We start from the raw sequence: 21,431 nt of genomic DNA, 5'->3' as shown, positions 1-21,431 counted from the left end.
CCCTCATGTGCCACAAACATTAATGATGCTTCAAGTTATGGAACTTGTTGATGAAAGGTGTTCGGTAAATTTTCTATGTGATTGGACTTCCCCAGACATAAACGGATATTTAAAAAATTCTATACAACTCAGTTACTGCAGAAAACATATTGTATAATTAATAGGAAAAAATACTAAACAACTTTTTTTTTTAATTAAAAAATATTTTACTGAACAAATTGCTCTAGAATTAAAATGTTCTTGATGTTGAGGCATGAGATGTTAATTCATGTTATTTCACATTAAAACTAGTAGTAAAGTGGAAGGGATGATCACAATCTCTTGCGTGCCATGCTGCCGCCAGAACAAGGCTTTTATACAGTGATACGCGCCACATCAAAGAGCGTCAAAACGGCATTTATTGTCTAAATTTCCTGAAAAAAAAATTTTTTGTTCGGCACATGTGCATACCGAACCGAAAGACCTGTGTACCGAATACGTGTACCGTTACACCCCTAATATGTGTGTATTATGAAAGCAATGTGCACAACAAATAACAAACAATAAGAGTTCACATTATATTACAGTATTGTAGTCATTTTAATGTTATTTCAGTTGGATTTTAGTTAGAGTAGAACTGACTAATCACAACTGTGGTCTAATTCTTATATGACAAAGATTATGACATGATTATACTAAATTTAAAGAGTTTTGGTAACACTTTATTTTAGGGTCTCTTAACTAGTTGCTTATTAGCATGCATATTACTAGAATATTAGCCATTTATTAGTACTAAGTAAAAACATATTAATGCCTTATTCTACATCCCTAATCCTACCTAATACCTAAATTTAAAGCTGCAGTCCGTAAGTTTTGCCTCTTTGTCGCCATCTCTGTTTGAAAACCTGTAATGCAGTTACTTGCGAAATTATCTTTCGTGCTTGGGGTTGTGCTCCGGCACAGCTCCAGCGTGGATGAATCTAATGTTTTGAGGAGTATGTGTGTCAGTCACCGCACTGCTGTGGATACTGTACTTAGGAATCACAGATTCTAGCCTACGTCTTGGAATATATGACCCAAATAAAAATTTTCACTGTATATTGACATCTGAACAAGTAACAAGTCTGCCACGTTTGTTCTGACCAAATGAGTAAAAAACATTACAATAAATCACGCTACCAATGGTAATTAAATCTAACGATCGGTTAGCCCGTATCACATCTAACCGTGCAAATTATTGTTATACTTTATTCTCAAATTATTAATTTTAACAACATCAGCATTGCGTGACAATGAGTATAGTGTGTATTAGCGTGTGCAGTCTAATCTAATTGTCATGCCATTAGAATTTCATATGAAGAAATTCTTTTAACCCAAAAAGCAAACTCTGCTCCCTTCGAACTGGTTGTCTTTAAAATACGCATCTTGTGTAATCTGTAATCAGAAGCACATTTAAAACTGGAATATAATTTAATTTCATTCAAATGTGTTTCATAAACACATAATCCTTTCTGGATTACAATCTGCCATCAAAATGATACATTTAATTATTCTAGCTGCTGTGAGAAGGCTATAAACGATCCTCCACCTGCAGGATCCTCACATGAGAGAGCCTAGTAGCTGGGAAAACTTCTACGTGATGCAGTGCCATGCTCGAATTTCCTGCGAAAACCTACCCGCACCACTCAAATTAGAAAACATTGTTATAAGATAACCATTGTGAATCGGGCTAAAGTAAGGCGATAGTTTTGGACACTAGCTGGTTATGTACTTGCTCAAATATTGATTTTTGGATCATTTTTAGCCCCAAAAAAAGTTACGGACTGCAGGTTTAACAACTACCTTACTAACTATTAATAAGCAAAAAATTAGGAATTTATTGAGGGGAAAAGTCGTAGTTAATAGTGAATAAGTGTCCCCTATTCTAAAGTGTTACCAAAGTTTTCATATTATTGGACCGACTTTTGCACAGGCAAGCACCACTCACATTGTATGATGTGTGAAGCATGAAAGGTATTTTATGTGTGTGTGTGTGTGTGTGTGTACATGTATTTATTTCATTATAATTCTCAGCTGTAACCTAACATAGTGAACAAAAGTGTAAAAATTCTTAGAACAGGTAATCGTGGACTATGTGCATTGAGTTTGTCCTCGTTTCAAACTTATCCCACCTGAACTGTGTCACCAGGTCTTGCGTCGGGAATGTTTCAGAATGGACCACTGTGTCTATTCCCCCACTGGCCCCATTAATTAAGACCCATCATCTACCGTTCACCCCCCGGAGGGAGAGACAGAAAAAATAATTAAAATGATCATTGAAGAGAAACTACAGCCCATCTAAAGGTGAACCCAGCCTTCACTCCCACATAAAACTAGACCACAGGCTTTGAAAAAAACACTAATAAAACATACGCTTCTCAAAACCCATAGCAGCTTTTGTTTATATGATAATGATTAAATTTAGACATAGAATAGTACCTTCTGCTTAAGCACAAATTGCATTTTGTATCATAGAGGAATAGTTCACCCAAAAATATTATATAATCACTGTCATATTTTCCTCTGTGAAGCACAAAGGAGAAATGTATCCAAGCTGCTCTTCTATACAATGAACATGGATGGTTACCAGGGACTGTGAAACTCCAAAAAGGAGTGTAATATAGCCTTGCGTGAGGAACAGAATTTGTTTATAATCTTCCACTCCACTGCAGCTCTCAAATCTCATTTGAACATGCACATAATTCATATTTGGCACATCAAAACACACAGTTCCAGATGTGACACTAAACGGTTGTGATGTTTTGTAACCAAACGCATCCAAATTTGAATTTGTAAAAGGGCTAATTATATTTGAGCAGTGTTGTTTTTGTTAGCTAAAACTACTTGAAACTAACTGAAAATAAGCTAAAATCAAATATAAATTTTAGTAAACCAAAAAAAAAAAAAAAACTGGCAGCATTTCTAATTTTCAAGTTTTTTTTACTAATGTTTATATTTTATTTTGTTTTAGCTTGTTTTCAGATAGTTTCAATTAGAAAAGAGCAGCTTTGACTTTCTGTTAAACATCAATTTTCATGATTTAGGTTTAAAGAACGTGAGAATTAGTAAATAATGACAGAATTAAAACTTTTGGGTGAATTAAAAATGCATTAAATTGCTTAAAAGAAAATCAGAAAATTTAAAAATGGCATCTTATCACTAGTCCACCTGTCTCTTTATTTATGTAAACAACAGTTTCCAGGGATTAAGTCTTTTAACAAAATAAAATTAGTGGTGCATGTCATTAACAGCGATTCCGACAACACTTCCTGTTATAAATACGTGGAAGAAAGCCAGAGCTCTGCATTATAGAGTTCATTCCCGCACAACTGAACATATGCAGATGCCCTTGCAGCCCGGCCTTGTCTATTGAGTGTCTAATTAAGTGCATTTCACGCTTGTTTGGTCACTTTGACGAGGAGGTGACTGAGAATGAATGCGGGGTAATTGGACTGGATGTAACGTGCGCAGTCTCAAAACCACTTCCTGCCACCTTTGCCGTATACCGTGCTGTTTGTGTGTGAGTGCTCTAACACGCAGTACAGTTGGGAAGATTTCCATTGCCCGCATTAACCTTGAAGAGGAGACCTGTCCTTCCTGTTTATTGCTGGAAGGAACACGTCCATTGATTTTCATTAGGACCCTCCTGTCCGTGTCTGGCATTGCAGATAATCTTCCCTCTGCTGCGTGTGGAGCTCATTGCACCTCCAGCTGGAGTGGTCACGCCACGTGGGCTCCTCAGGTGGCATCTCACGTATCCAGACGTTTGGCTAGCAGCACGAACATCCCATGTAAAGGAAGACGCCGTCTTGCTGATAGATCAAGTGACTGATAGGTCTGAAATGGGACACAAATTACTTTTGTCCCAAGTAGTTGACCGTGTCCTACCTACATTGTAATACAAAACTTGGTTTTGGCTTATGTGACACCACAGTGAAATCTCATTGGTCCAATATCCATATGTTCAAATTGGCTGTGATTGTGTTGCATCACTTTTGCTGACTTAATTAATGCTCCTGCTTTGACTGTAGCTCTTTTCTATAACGATATGTTCTTGTTCAGATGAAGAATGGATTGGATCAACAGGGTTATCAAAGTACAAGGTGTTTGAGAAGGATTACATACACCACTTTGTGCCCTATTCAGCAGACACAAGGCCTTGTTAAAGAGTTACTATAATTATACCAGCTAGGCCTTCACGTACAGGCTCATCTTGTTTCAGCCTGCCCTTTAATTTCATTGTTTTTTTTCAGCACCATCAGAAAATGTGTCAAGAAGCCTAAATGAGGAGATGGGATAAGTGGTGAGAAAAATAAAAATGAGAAACAGGAAAGGTCAAACTAAAGAAATGTTTCTCAATCTCTTAATAAAAAAAAAATCCTCACATAAACTCAGATACACTGTTTTCCTAAAGAGATCTTATTGCACAATTATGTAGCACTTGTTCTGTTTCATCTGATGTCTGCTTTTAATATTAGTCAAGGTTTCTTGCACCAAAAAGGTTCATTAATTTATTTTTTCAAGGCCATTTTCTGTTATTGATACTGTGGATTTAAGACTTCTTATGTAAATTACTTCTGTCCTACCAAAGCTAACACAATTAATTAACGCTTTTTAAAATATAACAAATTAGTTCATTTATATAATATTTAAATATTTATGGGCCACACTCTGTTTTAAGGTCCAATTCTCACTAATAACAAATCATTAGCTATGACTTTCGCCTCAATAAACTCCTAATTTGCTGATTATTAATACTTAAGGTAGTTGTTAGGTTTTGGTATTGAGTGGGATTAGGGATTTAGAATATGGTCATGCTTTATAAATACTAATAAACAGCCAATAAGATAGTAATATGCATGATAATAAGCAACTAGCTAATAGTGTAAAAGGATGTCTATAATAAAGTGTTACCGATTTATGTAAATGCATAGAATTTATGTGTATAAATTGTGAACTGGCCATCACTGTACAGTTCAACAGAAAGGAAAAAGACACTGAAAAAGCATGTAACAATTAATTAAACAGCGAATATACTAATTGGGTATATTTGATGTAACAAAATTACAAACGCACAAAAACTAGAAATAAAAAGTAAACTTTAAATTTAGAATTTATGCATTTTTCAATTTTTTTTTTTTTTTTATTGAACCAATCTGGTAGAGAAACGTGGGTGATCATATGTTAATGAGCTCATAATTGTGAGGTCACAGTGCAAATCGGTATTACTCCTTTAATCATGACTCCATCGTTACTCTCATGTTCACAGGCAGAGCCTGAAGGATTCTCTCATTTCCATCTGTACGTGTGCGCTGCCTTCCTGGTGCGATGGAGGAAAGAGATACTGGAGGAAAAAGATTTCCAGGTAAGATGTTTTTTTTGTGTCGTGTTGTGCGGCCCCTGAGCCGCAGTGTGTGTCGTCCTTGCGTGAGACCCCTCCTCCCTCATTAACTTGCAGGGTCGAGGGGTCAGTGCGCCTGCATTAGTGTGATGACAACAGCAGCTGCTGTAAGGTGACATTGCGCCGTCCCTTTGAGATTCTTCTATTTCCTGTCCCCTCTCACACTCACTTGTTCCATGTGATTTAGAGGTAAAGGGTTCAGCCATGGAGGCTTGGAGAGGGCGGATGTGTCACCAGAAGTGCAATATGAGTTTGCTTATTTAACCTAAAGTCCCATGTCTGATTACTGGATTCTTGTGTCTTACTTTTTCTCATCCTGTCAATCACTCACCAGCTCAATGCCTGTAAATTTTTTATTTGCATTATTTATTTATTTTAGAAAGTCATGATAATGTTTATAATGTAATATCGTCATGCATTCTATTTGAATTTAGCAGATTAGAGCTGGGCGATAATATAGTTACTTTTTGTGATGATACAAGCAATCAATCAGTTGAGATTTGCTATGTAGTGTATATGTCACCCTACGTGAGTATACTGTATGTTTGTAGATAAAGTTAGATACAATATATATTCAACTTTATATAGAGAGCAGTGCGATTAATAGTTAAAAATTTTTGCATTGATATAAACAATTATGCAGCCGAGATTCTGTCATTAATTACTCACCCTCGTGTCATTCCAAACCTGTAAGACCTTCGTTCATCTTTGGAACACAAACCAGAGAGCTCTCAGAATTCATCAAAATGATCTTAATTTGTGTTCCGAAGATGAATGACGGTCTTGAGGGTTTGGAACGTTATGAGGGTGAGTAATTAATGACAGAATTTTCATTTTTGGGTGAGCTTTCCCTTTAATGTATTTGTCTTATTTTATAGTTTAACCAGGAATATCATAAATTACAAAAAAAAGTGTCTTTGTAATAAACATGTAATAACTGTCTCTGAAAGTCTTTTTTAGGTTAGCATTACTCACCCCAAAATTTTAATTCTGTCATCATTTACTCACACTTATGTCTTTCTAAATGCTTATATACTTTGATGTTTTTTTTTTTTTTCCTCCTTCTGTGAAACACAAATGGGGCATTTTTGAAGAATCAGAAACGCTTTGATTGAATCATCGAGTCATTGACCACTCACGGATCAGTGAATTAATCATTCTTTGGGCGATTTCTTTTAAATGAACTGGTTGATTTAAATATGCAAACTTTCATTCAGGAATGGAACTCCCATCTTCCACCATTCATTCGGTTTCTTATCAGTTCCTTAATAATCAAGTCGCGTCCTACTTTTGACTTGTCTTGTCAAATATTCTGTTCAGAATTATGGAATTTTACAGGTTTGAAAAGCATTCAAAATGCAGAAATCTGAGTAAATATTTTTCTTTCTAAATCTTTGCCTTCTCTTTAAACTTGCATCTCTGTGGAGTGAATAGACTGATCAGTGTGTGTGTGTGTGTGTGTGTGTGTGCGTGCGTGTGTGTGTGTGTGTGCGTGCGTGCGTATGTGTTGTTGAATATGCAGCGAGTCAGTGGTGTGTATCAGCAGTGTGTTGTGGGGCGGTTGATTTATTGTGTTTACAGTGCCCAGTGATTCAGAATTATCCCCTGCACCAGCTCTGCAGCACACGGCTGCTGTTTGGCATTCAGACAACAGCCCTGGGCCTCCGTCTTTACCCGTCTGTGCCATGTGTCAGCAGAGAGATTATTTCTCCTATTCTGTCTCCTTATCCTTTTGTTTCACTGTATATTCCTTCCCTTTTTTGCTGGTTTGTTTTCACACGACTGTAGATAAGTGATACCCTGTTGTGCCCTGCAATACTGTCCTGACATAGACCAGTTAGAGGTATAGTGGTGTTATGGGCGTAGAAGTTGACTTTGCTGCACCCAAGCCTATGTTTTCACCTCCTCTAGTGCAGTCTGTTCAGGTCAAGCTGCCCTAGACAAACAGTTCCCATACAATTCATTGCTGCTTCTTGCCGTTTTTGAAGGGAAGAAGCAGGGAAGGCTGCTCTTAAAATAATTGGATAGCTGTTTTCTGGAACATAGTGAGTTGCCTTTCTGTCTACATAGGCAGATGCCTTCTAAGGAAATGAAGAATCTGATTTGGAAAGCTCTACATAGGAAGCAACCCCCTATGTGCTCCTCATGTTAGGCATACAAATGATTCAACTCATTTGTTTTCATGATGTTAGCATGTTGCTAAGCTATTGACACTACAGTCAATTATACACACAGAATTTTGTCAAAATGGGGAATATCTTAGCAAAAACACTTTACCTTAAAAGCTGTTGCTGTGCATTCTGGGATTACCTTCTCTGCAATGGATGTTGCAGCGCAGTGCCTCAAAATGTTGTTTTGGTAGACGGCTCTTTAGGTTACTGATAGTTATGCAGTACACAATGTTGGGGTTCACATATCTGAATCTTGCATTGTATAATGGATAGTGTGCAAAGTAAAGGATTTTGTTTTAAAAGTGAAGATAAAATGGCACGTCACTATATTGAAAGTTGAGGTGTGTAATTTTAACAATACATTGCCAAACAGTATCAGAACATTTTTCCTGAACACTGACTCTCCCCGTCTTCCATTAGTTGATAAACACATATCGGTTAAGACAGTGTTTCAGTTAGGCTGGTTCAGATGTTAAAATAAATACAAAAATATTTTAACAGTACCAGAGTTAATATAAAATACCTTTAACACACCTAAAATAAGTATTCATGTACATATTGTCATAGAATCAAGACAATGGAAAACGCTCTAAAAGCAAGTGCACTCCCATATAGGATACATTTGAAAATGTCTATAAATTTGATTATTCTTATGAAGATGATTTTGATTCAGTGGGAGATATTGAAGGAAAGACCTGACGTGAAGTATTAAATAAGTCTCCATTCAGTGAGTTATGAGAGTGAGTTATGGTTCTATCCCAGCATATCAAACTGTGAAAATTAGTCTTGTCTTTTGGGACACTGGTCTTTCATAGCAGTTGGATTTCAGGAGTTCGCAGTATGTGTCTTAAAGATGGCCTCTGGCTTCTCCTCTCCTTCTCTCACTCCATTTAGCCCTTCATATATCTTTCTAAATATAAAAAAGACATTTTTATTCTGGAATTTGTTCTCATTAGGACAGGTTTCCAAGAAATACTTAAAGCTCCATATTTTCTCAGAAGTTGTACGCATTGCAGTTTTTCAGGGGAATGCAAACTGAAGAGAGATGGATTGATGGGCGGATTTTTTTGTGATTTTTCAAGTATATCTTGCACACAGCAAGACTGTATGGAATGGATTTCGAGAGATTGAGTGTTGGTTGCAAACGAAGGCTTTCTTAATGAGCATAACAGTTAATGGCTCTTGAAAATGAAATCAGCAATTGTATAAATCCTTAATTAAACACAATCCATTATAAATTGTTGCTGTCGGTAAATAATGATTATTTAAAGGAATTCTTCACCCATAAATTAAAATTCAGTCACAAAAGGAGATGCTTACTGTGATTAGTCTGCCAAGGATGTCTGAGCTTCAAAACCCACAGTAAACGCTAGTCCCATATAAAATATTCAGTGTCTCCTCCGGAAATCATACAATTGTTTATCATTATTTGCAAAAAATCTTCCTCTTCAGTTTAGTGATACACTATATTGCCAAAAGTATTGGGTCACCCCCTTCTAATGAACAGGTTTGACTACTTTAGTCATTTCCATGAGTACAAATCTTAATGTTTAAGCATATAATGATATTATAGGGAATTGTGTGCTTCTAATTTTATAGCAACAGTTTGGACAGGAACCTTTTCTATTCTATCATGACAGTGCCTTTGTGTATAAGACACGGTTCAAAAATAAATGATTGATTCAGTCAGTGTGGAAGAACTTGACTGGCCCTAAGTCCTAATCTCAGCTGAACACCTCTGGTGTGACTTTAAAAGCAGACCATGAGTCAAAAACGGATCATCAAACACCAATGACTTGTACACAAACTATATGGACTAAAGTATTGGGACACCCCCTCCTCTAGAATAGAAGAAGGCACTTCCAAAACTGTGGCAACAAAGATGGAAGCATAATTCACGCATTTAAAAACTGTATTTCCATCTCTGTTGCAACAGTTTTGAAAGTGTCTAAAATGACTGCACCCATATACAAGTCCTTGGCGTTTGGTGATGAGTTAGTGGCTCACAGAGGCACTGTCATATTAGACTAGAAAAGGATTCTGTCCAAACTGTTGCTATAAAACTAGAAGCACTCAATTCCCTAGAATACCATTATATGCTTAAACATTAAGATTTGTACTCATGGAAATACTAAAGTAGTCAAACCTGTTCATTAGAACGGGGTGACCCAATACTTTTGACAATATAGTGTATGTTATTTGCACTACCATGCAGTCAAATGTCAAAACACTTTGCATCAGATTAAACGCCAATAAAATCAAACTTCACTGGTTCTGTCTCAAGACCAATTGTTATTGACTTCAGACGTGGTGAGGTGCATCCTGATGGGCCAGTGTACCGCAAGTAAGATCAGATCATTTCAGGAGCACACTTTCATTGTATGAAGAGGAACGGCCAAGATATTCTTCTTTTGTATTCCATAGAAGTCAGTCAGTTAGTCTTACAAGTTATAAATTGGATGAGAGAGAGAAAATAATGACCAGAATTTGACATTTTTGCATGAACTATCCCTTTTTAACATAACAATCGATGTAGATATCCATGCGGGCTTATTAACATGTCAGAGGAGTAGGTGTGTCTTGTGTTTCACTGTGACTTTTGTCTGACCCCCTGGTATTTCAGGGCATTCGTAATGGCTTCTATTCTTGGCAGGAGGGCAATTAATGAGTATTGAAGCAGGGGGGAAATCTTTACTGGGACAGAGTAGAGGTTAAAAGGACTATACCACAGCGCCCTCGTGGAAACCTGCTGTATGAACCAGTCTGACCCGCTTTTACCCTTCCTGCACTCCTCATAATGTGCATAATGATATATTGTCATCTTACTTGTAGGTAGGGTTTGGAAACGGAAACCATTCTTAATGAGAAATGGTACCGTTTTTGAAAAGATATTGGAGCTGAATGATTTTTGTGGTATTTATTTCACGCAACATCTGCTTTTTTTGGCAAAGCTGGCATGAAGAAGCGTCTGAGCTATTGTCACGTTTGTCATCTTAATTTCTCTGGGCTGTATGCGTTCCAACTTTCAACCATGTTTCTTGAAGTTCTACTCCATAGAAATCACAAACATGAAATACCTTACTTACTAAATAAAAAATATAGCTTTATAAGCTGACTTAAAGCTGAGAATGATGCCCTGACAATCAAATTTAATACAGTGATACATTTGTATTTGTTGCTCACAAAAATGCAATTTACACAAAATACACAATGGAGAAAGCTAATTTTTGCCCCATGATGGTGATGTTACAGCATTTGCCAGCATTCTCTAAACCAAATGTATTCAGTTGAAGTTCCAAAAGGCCAGTTGCTTATGAGAATTCTTCTACAAAAAAAAAAAACAGAAGTATCAGAAAAGATACTGTGTGGGGGTTCAGACTTTTCTTCTTGATATCTGGAGTACTTTTTAATAAAAATGCTGTCATCATGAACAGAAAACAATAACTACTAATTTCAGAATCAGAATGAGCTTTATTGGCCAAGTATGTTTACACATACAAGGAATTTGTTGTAGTGACAGAAGCTCCACAGTGCAACAGAAAGACAGTAACAGGACAGGACACAGATAATAAAAGAATAATATACAAATATCCAAATATTTCATTGTTTATGTTGTCTTTCCTTGCCATCCGCAAATAATTGTATAATTATATGTTTATTTTAAAACGCTCTTAGTATACTGATTAATAATGCTAAAGGTAGATGAAAAAAACGCTTTGTCAGAAACCTGGTTTGAACGGTCACAGTCATATACGTATGTATAATCTGTAAAAATAACAATATTTGCAGCATTGTTTGCTGCAGTGTTTTAGCAAAAGTATCAATCTATTTTGCTGCTCACTATGTTTCTGCTTCTGCTTTTAAAATAACTGCGTCATCTGCAGCTCTTAATGGCACTTTAGTGTCTTTATAGAGAAGCAACGCACACAGAAAGGGCCCAAAAAGTATTAGAGGATATCGGCGAAAGATCATTACAATAAACGGCCCTGAGTGCTTGTGAACTGTTCCTTTGTTTCGAATCACTGCTCACTTTTGGCGCTTTTCCACTGCGTGGTGCGGCTCGGCACTGCTCAGAACAACACGACACGGCTCAGTTCGGCTTGGGTTGTGTTTCCACTGCAGTTTAGTACCGCTTTAGGGTGGGCGGGATTATTCACGTGTCGTTCAGCACCGCCTCTACTGCCGTGACTCCTGAAAAACGTTTTAATTCCGCGTCGCTCCATTAAGCTCTCGCTGGATCCGCTCCTTGGCTATCAATGAGAGGAGCGTCTGTACTTCCTCAACAGACAACGAAACAGCCATTATTTGGTTATTAAAAGAAAGGTGCACTCATTCAAACCAGTTGTGTTTGGTCCTTCACTGGCTGTGCTGATTTAAATCTAGCGGGTCTGTTGGGTCTCGTGCCGCAAGTTCAATGACTCTGGCCAATCAGTGATCAGCAGAGTTTACACGTCACGTTTTGGTAATGGTACGGCTCACTTGGAACCTCGGCCGAGGTGGTACTAAAAAAAGTACCAGGTACCAGGTACTGTACCCAGTGGAAAACCCCACCAAAAGTGAGCCGTACTGAACGGTACCGTGCTGTACCTTGCAGTGGAAAAGCTCCAAATGTTTAGAAATAGTAAAATGGTGCTTCCATTGCCATTATGCCTTGGCCCGGTTGGAACCAAGCCGAGGTCTGGACTCAAGTCGCAGCCCGCCATTTGAATATGCCTGCTCTAAACGGAACATGTTAACTAGCTAAATCTTCACCCCCTGGTTTGTACTTAGTTTATTATGTCCTTCATAAGTATCAGTGTCTAATGCATCAGTTCTACACTTGAGAGTTAAAAGCTCCAGTTATAAGTCTCTGTGCTCAACTAGACAGTTATTTTTGAACCAAAAAAGAGGTAAGGAAAAAAAAAAGAAAATAAATTGGTCACTGGTGTGTTTTGATGAGAAGCTCTAATGCTTGGGTAAGTGAGCGTGGAGGCATAATGGCTGCCGCTATCTGTGCTCTAAGCTCCTCGTATTTGCTGCATTGTTCTGCCGATACTAATGACTTCTGTTTTTTTTTATACTAAAACCACATCGAGGCAGGTAAAGATCTGAATGAAAGAGGCACAAGGCCATGTGCAGTTGAACATTGGCTATGAGCTGCCCACATCTTCCCTGCAGAGTAGCGCGACAGGTTACAGACAGCCAAATGTCAACCCCTGATGCCATTTAGTGAGGGCAATATGCAGCAAATGAGCTCTCATTAGGGGTTTGTTTATCACGTAATGAGAAAGCCTTTGGTGCAGCTAACGGCCCAAGAACCTCTTCCCTCTTTTGTCTGTGATTACCAATTTACTCTCTTTATCGATGGGATTTAGTTTTGCTTTTTGGAGCCCCGTTGTCTGAAATGCCTGGTAGAATACAATGACATATACTCGTTTTATTCATAAATAACCTAAATAACTATTTCAGCAGTTTCTTATTAAAGGACAATGACTGTATCACACATGCATCTTTGTTTTTCTCCTAACATGATGTCCCAAAAGAATAATTACACTGCCTCTAAATTACAAATCCAAAACAAGAGAAATTTGTGTATGTGTATATCTCAGTACTACTTTTCCAAACCCTAGTGACATTTACTTTCTCAGCTTGCTTACATTCAAGAAAAGTCTATATTATTTGTATAGCGCTTTTAACAATACAAATTGTGTCAAAGCAGCTTTACATCGGCTTGATATAAAGCTGGGTGGTTTTATATCAGCTTTACAGTATTTAGACGGGGAAATAGTTTGTCGAAATAGTGTCATTCTCCTCTGGCCAGACAAAATCAGCAGTTTAAATCTAGGCTAAAGCAAAGGACTCAAAATCAGATTGTGCAAAGGACTCATCTGGTTGCTGTGGTCTTGTCCCGATGGCCGTCTTGGAGACAGGGTCTTCACTGGGGATCAGTCTCTGGGGATCATCTAGGTGCCCTGGGTGTAGAGGTCATCTCTAGGTGCTGATCCACCATCTGATCTGGATACAGTCTGGATCTTGGTGGCTATGGTGACCTCGGAATAAGAAAGAAACAGACTAATATTAGCGTAGATGCCATTCTTCTAACAATGTAACAAGTACATCAAGTGTTTTGGGTAGGGCTGTGTATTGGCAAGAATCTGGCGATACGATACATATCATGATACAGGGGTTGTGATACGATATATTGCGATACTGTAAGCAAGGCGATATATTGGAATATTTCTTATTTTAGGAATAGGATATATTTTTAGGAAAGCTGTCATTAAGATCACACCACTATATGCAAACCTTAGCAATAAATAAAAATTGTTTACCCAGAACACACTGGGATCTGCATTTGCAATCATTAGTCCCTGTAACATTCAACGTTATTGAACCATGTTTTGTGCAGTAATGCGAGTCAAGGGGGAAAAATTATTTTGTTAAATGTATAAAATGTATTTTATAAAAAAGACCATATATATATTTTTAGACCCTGCTTTAAAAGGTTCACAGTTTGTTTACAATTGTAATATACGTCATAACATTTTGATCTGAACATCTTAGTATTAATGAAAAATACAGTGCTTGCTGGATTCTTAAAGAAAACAAAACAATTGTAAAACAATAAAACAAATACAGATGTTCAACGTTCTCAGAACCTTTCAACTTGGATTTCACAGGTTTTTCAGTTTGTATTTATGTTCTGCTTGGAATCGCCGAGACCGCAACGCGAGCACCGCCCAGCTGCACAAAATGCCCCCAACACGAGAGAAAGCTGCAGCCGCGCAGCGACCCTACCGCCCAACGCACCCCACGTGAAGACTTTTCACACAGGATGCGGCAAGCGGCGGGACCGAGGTGGCACCCGCGCCAATGTCCCGGAGCGGACGTTACCACAAAAGCCCAAATGATGCCACACTTCAGCTTTGTACACCGAAACGAAAGCTGGAACAATTCTTTCATCCTCCATTACTGGCAGCGAACTATATTAACGCTAACATTAGTGGTGTGCTCTAATGCTAGTATTTCCAGAGATGAAGACCGCTATCTAGTGGTCAGGATATGAACTCCAAACAAAACAACTGCCATGAATCCTGTATGGTTATAATTATTTTTTTATTTTTTTGATATTCTGTTTTTGAGAATCGATACAGTATCGCCAAACAAAATATTGCGATACTCACATGTATCGATATTTTCTTACACCCCTAGTTTTGGGAAGTGTTCCCGGTTCCGTTTGACCTAATTAATGCAGCCTAACAATCCTTTAACGGATTTGAATGATAGAAATGCAATAGTGTATTATGTGTAAACCAGGTTAAAGAGATGGGTCTTTAATCTAGATTTAAACTGACAGAGTGTGTCTGCTTCCCGAACAGTGTTAGGTAGATTGTTCCAGAGTTTTGGCGTTAAATAGGAAAACGATCTCCCGCCTGCAGTTGATTTTGATATTCTAGGTATTATCAAATGGCCAGAGTTTTGAGATCGCAGTGGACGTGAATACTATAATGCGATAAGAGCTCACTCAAATACTGAGGTGCCAAACCATTCAGGGCTTTATAGGTAATTAGCAAGATCTTAAAATGTATACAATGTTTAATAAGGAGCCAGAGCAGTGTTTACAGAATCGTGCTAATGTGGTCGTACTTCCTGGTTCTAGTAAGAACTCTAGCTGCTGCTTTTTGAACCAGCTGGAGTTTGTTTATTAAACGTGCAGAGCAACCACTCAATAAAGCATTACAATAATCTAGCCTCGAGGTCATGAATGCATGAATTAATGTTTCTGCATTTGACATTGAGAGCATAGGTCGTACTTTAGATATATTTTTTAAGATGGAAAAATGCAGTTTTACAAATGCTAGAAACATGTTTTTCGAAGGAAAGATTGCTATCAAAAAGTACGCCTAGGTTCCTAACTGATGACGAAGAATTTACAGAGCCTCTGTAACACCTCTGTTTTTTCAGAATTTAGCAGTAAGAAATTGCTAGTCATCCAGTTTTTGATATCAACTATACATTCCGTTAGTTTTGCAAATTGGTAAGTTTCATCAGGTCGCAAAGAAATATAGAGCTGGGTATCATCAGCATAACAGTGAAAGCTAACACCATGTTTCCTAATGATATCTCCCAAGGGTAACATGTAAAGCGTGGAAAGTAAGGGGCCAAGTACTGAGCCTTGAGGTACTCCATACTGCACTTGTGATTGGTATGATACCTCTTCATTTACTGCCACAAATTGATGGCGGTCGGATAAGTACGATTTGAACCATGCCAGTGCACTTCCTGTAATGCCAACATAATTTTCTAGTCTATTTAAAAGAATGTTGTGGTCGATATTGTCAAACGTGGCCCTAAGATCCAGTAGCACTAATAGAGATACACAACCACGATCAGATGATAAAAGCAGGTCGTTTGTAACTCTAATGAGAGCAGTCTCAGTACTATGATATGGTCTAAAACCTGACTGGAAATCCTCACATATATCATTTTTCTCTAAGAAGGGACATAGTTGTGATGATACTACCTTTTCTAATATCTTTGACAGAAAAGGGAGATTCGAGATCGGTCTGTAATTAATTCTTTGGGGTCAAGTTGTGGTTTTTTTAATGAGAGGCTTAATAACAGCCAGTTTGAAGGTTTTTGGGACATATCCGAATGACAATGACGAGTTAATAATATTCGGAAGAGGATCTATTACTTCTGGAAGCACCACTTTTAGGAGCTTAGATGGAACAGGGTCTATTATGGAACAACAGCCTATTTTACAGGTTGTTGGTTTAGAATGATTTGACAAGTTTATACAATTCTTCATTTCCAATAGAAGAGAATGAGTGGAATTGTTCCTCAGGGGATCTATAGTGCACTATCTGATGTGATACTGTGGCTGACAGCTGCATTGTTACAATTTTATCTCTAATACTTTCGATCTTGGAAGTAAAGTAGTTCATAAAGTCATGACTACTGTGCTGCTGGGCATTCTGCGTGGGATTGCCTCCTTCATCTACAATATGTGCAGATAAACCTCAGATTTTAGCCAAAGATATCTTAGTAATGTTGCTGTCTGCCATTTTGAACAGACTTTGTATTGAGGATGATGCCTTAAAATGCTTTTTACAAGGTTTCAAGCTCTCACAATGTTTCAAAACAGCTCGACTCTTCTTCCAGTGGGAGTATCGCTTTGTTTGTCGACATCTTAACCTATTCTCCCATGCTACCTGTTTTCAGGACATAGATAGTCATAACCTTCATTGTAGTCGTCTCTAAATAAACAGACGTCTTGAACTCACTCTATTGTTTTTAAATTTTGCAGTCTCACTTGTATCTCAAAGCTTTAACGTGGCAGTTCATAGTCCTCTCTAACCGCTGAGACGCAGTTGGCTGTGAGCTCTGATAACGTGTTTATGCCTGGATGGAAGGAGGAATCAGAGAAATCAATCTTCCACTTGGAGTTTTAATGGGTTGATTTAAATGGAGTTTATGGCAGAACGGGGGCTAGTTGAATCACAAAGCAGCACTTTAATATGTGTGTGTGCTCACCAGCCAGCTATCTTTGGAAGAGTTTTGACTGCACAAGTACCCGCTGAAGCCTTAGTGCAAGAACCCAGGGCAGGCCGCTGCTATTTCTACAGCACATGAAGCGGAAAACATGGAGTTATGTGCAATTATTATGTCCACCATACGCAAATGTGAGGCTTAATTAAAAGGGGGCTATATATTACGCTGTCCATGAAATGAGCTTGTTCCGTCTATATGATGAACACCTTCATATTGGCTTCATTAGTTGTGCATATTAATAGCTTATGATGCACACTAGCTGGACATGAACACAGACAACATCTATATGATCCTTTCGTTATTTCTGTGCTTTACTCACGCGTAATTTAAAATTGCAACAAGCTCTTTGGTCAATCTGTTTTTTGTCATTGCCACAAAATTGTCATATTTTGTCATTGTCATATTTTTTAGTTGTCTTTCCCCCTTCCACCCCAACTTACTCGTATCTCCACGGAAAATAATGAGGTTTTAAATAGAGATTCACCAAATGTTTGGCAACCGAAATTGTTCGGCCGAAAAGCGAAAAGACCGCATAAATATGTACCGAACAATGGCATGACACGATCAAATAGCGGCGCGCACTAATGCAGCAAACGTGTCTGCAGTGTGAAAGTATTTAAAACTGTCAGAGAAAGACGCAAAAATCATTACAAGCATTACGTGCGACAAACATCTTCCCAAATTCGTAATGAGAATCATTTATAAATCTGTTGTCAACAAAAAGAAGCGCTGAGATCTTCCTGCGGGTTTCTGCCAAAATAAAAGCTGAGAAAACGCAACAACTCCATCAACATTCATAAGTAGTAGTATTGTAATTTTACTGTTGTTCTGTACAATAAAATAGACAATAATAATGAAAATAATAATTACCCTACAACAGCTCCATTAATACATTTATTATATTCTCACACAGTGGTCAAATTGGGATCTGTAATATATTCTAATGTTTTAAAAGTCTCATCTGCTCAGCAAGGCCGCATTTATTTGTACAGTAAAAAAATACATGCCTGATTCAAGAAGGGGGTCTCAAAAATGGCCAAAAAATATTATTTTACTAACTTATGAATTTTAAGTTAAATTGTGTGTTGTTGGTATGTCTGCTTGAATGTAAAAAAAAATGTTGTAAATATTTTAAAAAGTAAATATTTTTTAAATAGTTTTTTTGTAATTGATTTTTTTATTTGAAAAGCAGGAAAAAACTGTAAAAAGCACATTTTAGCTATTTAATGTATGCAATTGTAAAACAAAAAAACAAAATGGCAAAATAGATGGGGAGTGGGTGCGATAAACCGTGTTCGGTATTTGGCCTTCGGCCCAGTGTTTCATTTTGTTTGGCTTCAGCCAAGAACTTTCATTTGGGTGCATCCCTAGTTTTAAACCTGATTTGTCGTTTATTCCTGTGGTGGCAAAGCAGAATTTCATTCTAATATGATTTATGAGCAATGCTTTTTTGATAAGAAGTCTCAAATTGCTCACCTTCAACTAGCTCAAAATGCTGCTGCCAGATTCTTTCACAATAACCATAAAAGTGCTCGCATTACTCCAAATCTGAGGACCCTTCATTGGCTGCCTATTACATTCAGAATCAATTTAAAAATTATTTATTTGTATGTAAACCTTTACATGATCAAGTCCCCATTTCTTTATCTGAATTGCTGCACCCATATACTCCTTCCAGAAGTTTAAGATCTAGTGACCAGAATCTTCTTTTAGTCCCACACTCCAGACTCAAACGCAGAGAGTATTGAGCTTTTTCAGTGGTTGGGCCACGATTGTGGAATAACCTGCCTTTAGAGATTAGATTAGCCCCTTCTCTGGCCACTATTAAGTCTCTCCTAATAACAGATCTGTTTTCCCTGGCTTATAATTAATCTTCTATTATGGTTTTTGCCTAGAATTTTGTCTTCTGAGTGTCTATACTTTGTTCCCCTTGTTCTATTAACATATGTATTTAGATATTTATAACATTGCGGCTAGACCCTGTCTTAATTGTGTTTAGTTGTGCTGATTTCTGTATATTTATTTCATTCATTTTGAACCTCTGTACAGCACTTTGGTCAGTTGTGTGGCTGTTTTTTATACGTGCTATATAAATAAATTCAACTTGAACTTGAATAAAAAGTAAAAAAAACGCTTTTATTTAAAACTTTTGTAACTGTATAAGTCTTTACTACTTTACTTTTTATCAGTGTAACTTATCCTTGCTGAATGTAAAAGATGTTCACTTCTTTCAAAAATAAATAAATAAATGTGAATAGACCCCAAACTTTTGAACGATAGTGTATTGTTACAAAAGATTTCTATTTTGAATAAATGCTGTTCTTTAACTACCACATCGCAACACCCTGGCAGCCATTTCTAATATGGAAAAACAGCCTAATATATTGTCGAGAGTACGGCATGGACAAGCACGCGTTCCTCTGAAAATGAAAAAATCTGTTTCTGTATGCAACACATCTTAAACTTTCATTTGCCCTGGATATATTCACTAACTCAGCTACAAATAGAACAAATGCAAAGAATATTTCATCCCCGCTTTCCTCTTGTCTTTCGAAAATGACTGAATAAATAAAAGTAAAAGAAATGGCAAAGAACTCAGAGGGGAAGCAGGGTGGTTCATGCTTGTTATGTTCATTATGCTGCTAAATTAAAAAGCAGCAACTATCAGCTCCTAATGTTTTTGTCTCGTTCCACCTCAGGTGGTTCAAACAGCCGAAACTAAATGGATTCACTGTCTGTGTGAATAACTGCGAGCAGACAAACTCTTAATTTGCTGTGTGGGCTCTTAGGGGCATGTGGCTGATTGGCTTACCGCTCGAACTTCTAAACTAATACAGCTTTTAAACTCGTGTACTTGAGTGTGTACATCACTGTGATTCTCCATTTCTGAGATTCTTCAGTGCTTAAGTGACAGAAAAAGTACTAATCTGTTGACGGTTTGGGATAGAAAGAAATATTGTTTTCACCTGTAAGGTTTCTGTGTCTAAATAACCTCTGATAATTTGCTTACCTCTCAAAATCTATTTTGTGCATGTTTATTAAAGCATTATATTATTAGCAGGATGAATAGTGAATACTAAATATCTGCTTGTACATAAATTTGGGCAGTCACATGTAGTGCTGCCAAACGATTAATCGCATCCAAAATAAAAGTTTATCTTTACATAATGTATGTGTGTGTACTATGTAAATTTATGTGTATATAAATACACACATGCATGTATATTTTAAAAATATACATGTATTCGTACCGAACCGTCACGGTACGGACAGCTCAGTTCGGTGCATGAGGCCTTACAATGAATACAGGCAAATCACTACCAATCCAGAAGGGGGCGCCAGCAGTAATGCAATGAGTTGCGCGATTGAAAACAAAGCATTAGACAGTGCATGTGCTGATTCTGAACGCGTCTCTCACTGTGTTTTATTTTTATAAAGTACCAACTGTGCTGTCAGTTTAGCAATGCTGGAACTGATGTGTTTTAGTGTGTGTGCGATCAATTCAACTGTTTCCTTATACCAGCGCAAAAATTTACTGAAACTGCAGGCTACGTTACGTGTTGCATTTTTTTTTTTTTCTTGTTTATCTGTAAACTAAATCAACTATATTTCAAGACTTCATTCCTTGTATGTACACTGAACAAAATTATAAATGCAACACTTTTGTTTTTGCCCCCATTTTTCATGAGCTGAACTCTATGTACACAAAAGGCCTATTTCTCTTAAATATTGTTCACAAATCTGTCTAAATTTGTGTTAGTGAGCACTTCTCCTTTGCTGGGATAATACATCCACCTCACAGGTGTGGCATATCAACATGCTGATTAGACGGCATGATTATTGCACAGGTGTGCCTTAGGCTGGCCACAATAAAAGGCCACTCTAAAATGTGCAGTTTTACTGTATTGGGGGGGGGTCCGGGGGGGTCCGGGGGGGTCCGAAAAGCAGTCAGTATCTTGTGTGACCACCATTTTCCTCACGCAGTGCAACACATTTCCTTCACATAGAGTTGATCAGGTTGTCCACTCCTCTTCAATGGCTGTGCGAAGTTGCTGGATATTGGCAGGAACTGGAACACGCTGTCGTATACGTCGATCCAGAGCATCCCAAACATGCTCAATGGATGACATGTCCGGTGAGTATGCTGGCCATGCAAGAATTGGGATGTTTTCAGCTTCCAGGAATTGTGTACAGATCCTTGCAACATGGGGCCGTGCATTATCATGCTGCAACATGAGGTGATGGTCGTGGATGAATGGCAAAACAATGGGCCTCAGGATCTCGTCACGGTATCTCTGTGCATTCAA

General features: G+C 37.7%; 2 protein-coding genes across 5 annotated transcripts in view; one reads left to right on the top strand and one right to left on the bottom strand.

Moving 5' to 3' along the window:
• LOC306861483 (uncharacterized protein) overlaps positions 1-21,431 on the bottom strand; it is an 814,549-nt gene that overhangs the window by 352,865 nt on the left and 440,253 nt on the right. The window lies entirely within an intron of this gene.
• Positions 1-21,431, top strand: part of LOC306861482 (TBC1 domain family member 22A-like) — a 156,832-nt gene that overhangs the window by 122,433 nt on the left and 12,968 nt on the right. For all 4 annotated transcript variants that reach the window (XM_079403750.1, XM_079403748.1, XM_079403749.1 and 1 more), the window contains one exon: positions 5,288-5,383. In XM_079403750.1, the coding sequence (XP_079259876.1) occupies positions 5,288-5,383 (96 nt within the window). The remainder of the gene's footprint in view (positions 1-5,287; positions 5,384-21,431) is intronic.

The sequence above is a fragment of the Barbus barbus genome (genome assembly GCF_936440315.1).
Source record: "Barbus barbus genome assembly, chromosome: 42".
Classification (NCBI taxonomy): domain Eukaryota; kingdom Metazoa; phylum Chordata; class Actinopteri; order Cypriniformes; family Cyprinidae; genus Barbus; species Barbus barbus.
This window is presented reverse-complemented; position numbering and strand designations above follow the sequence as displayed.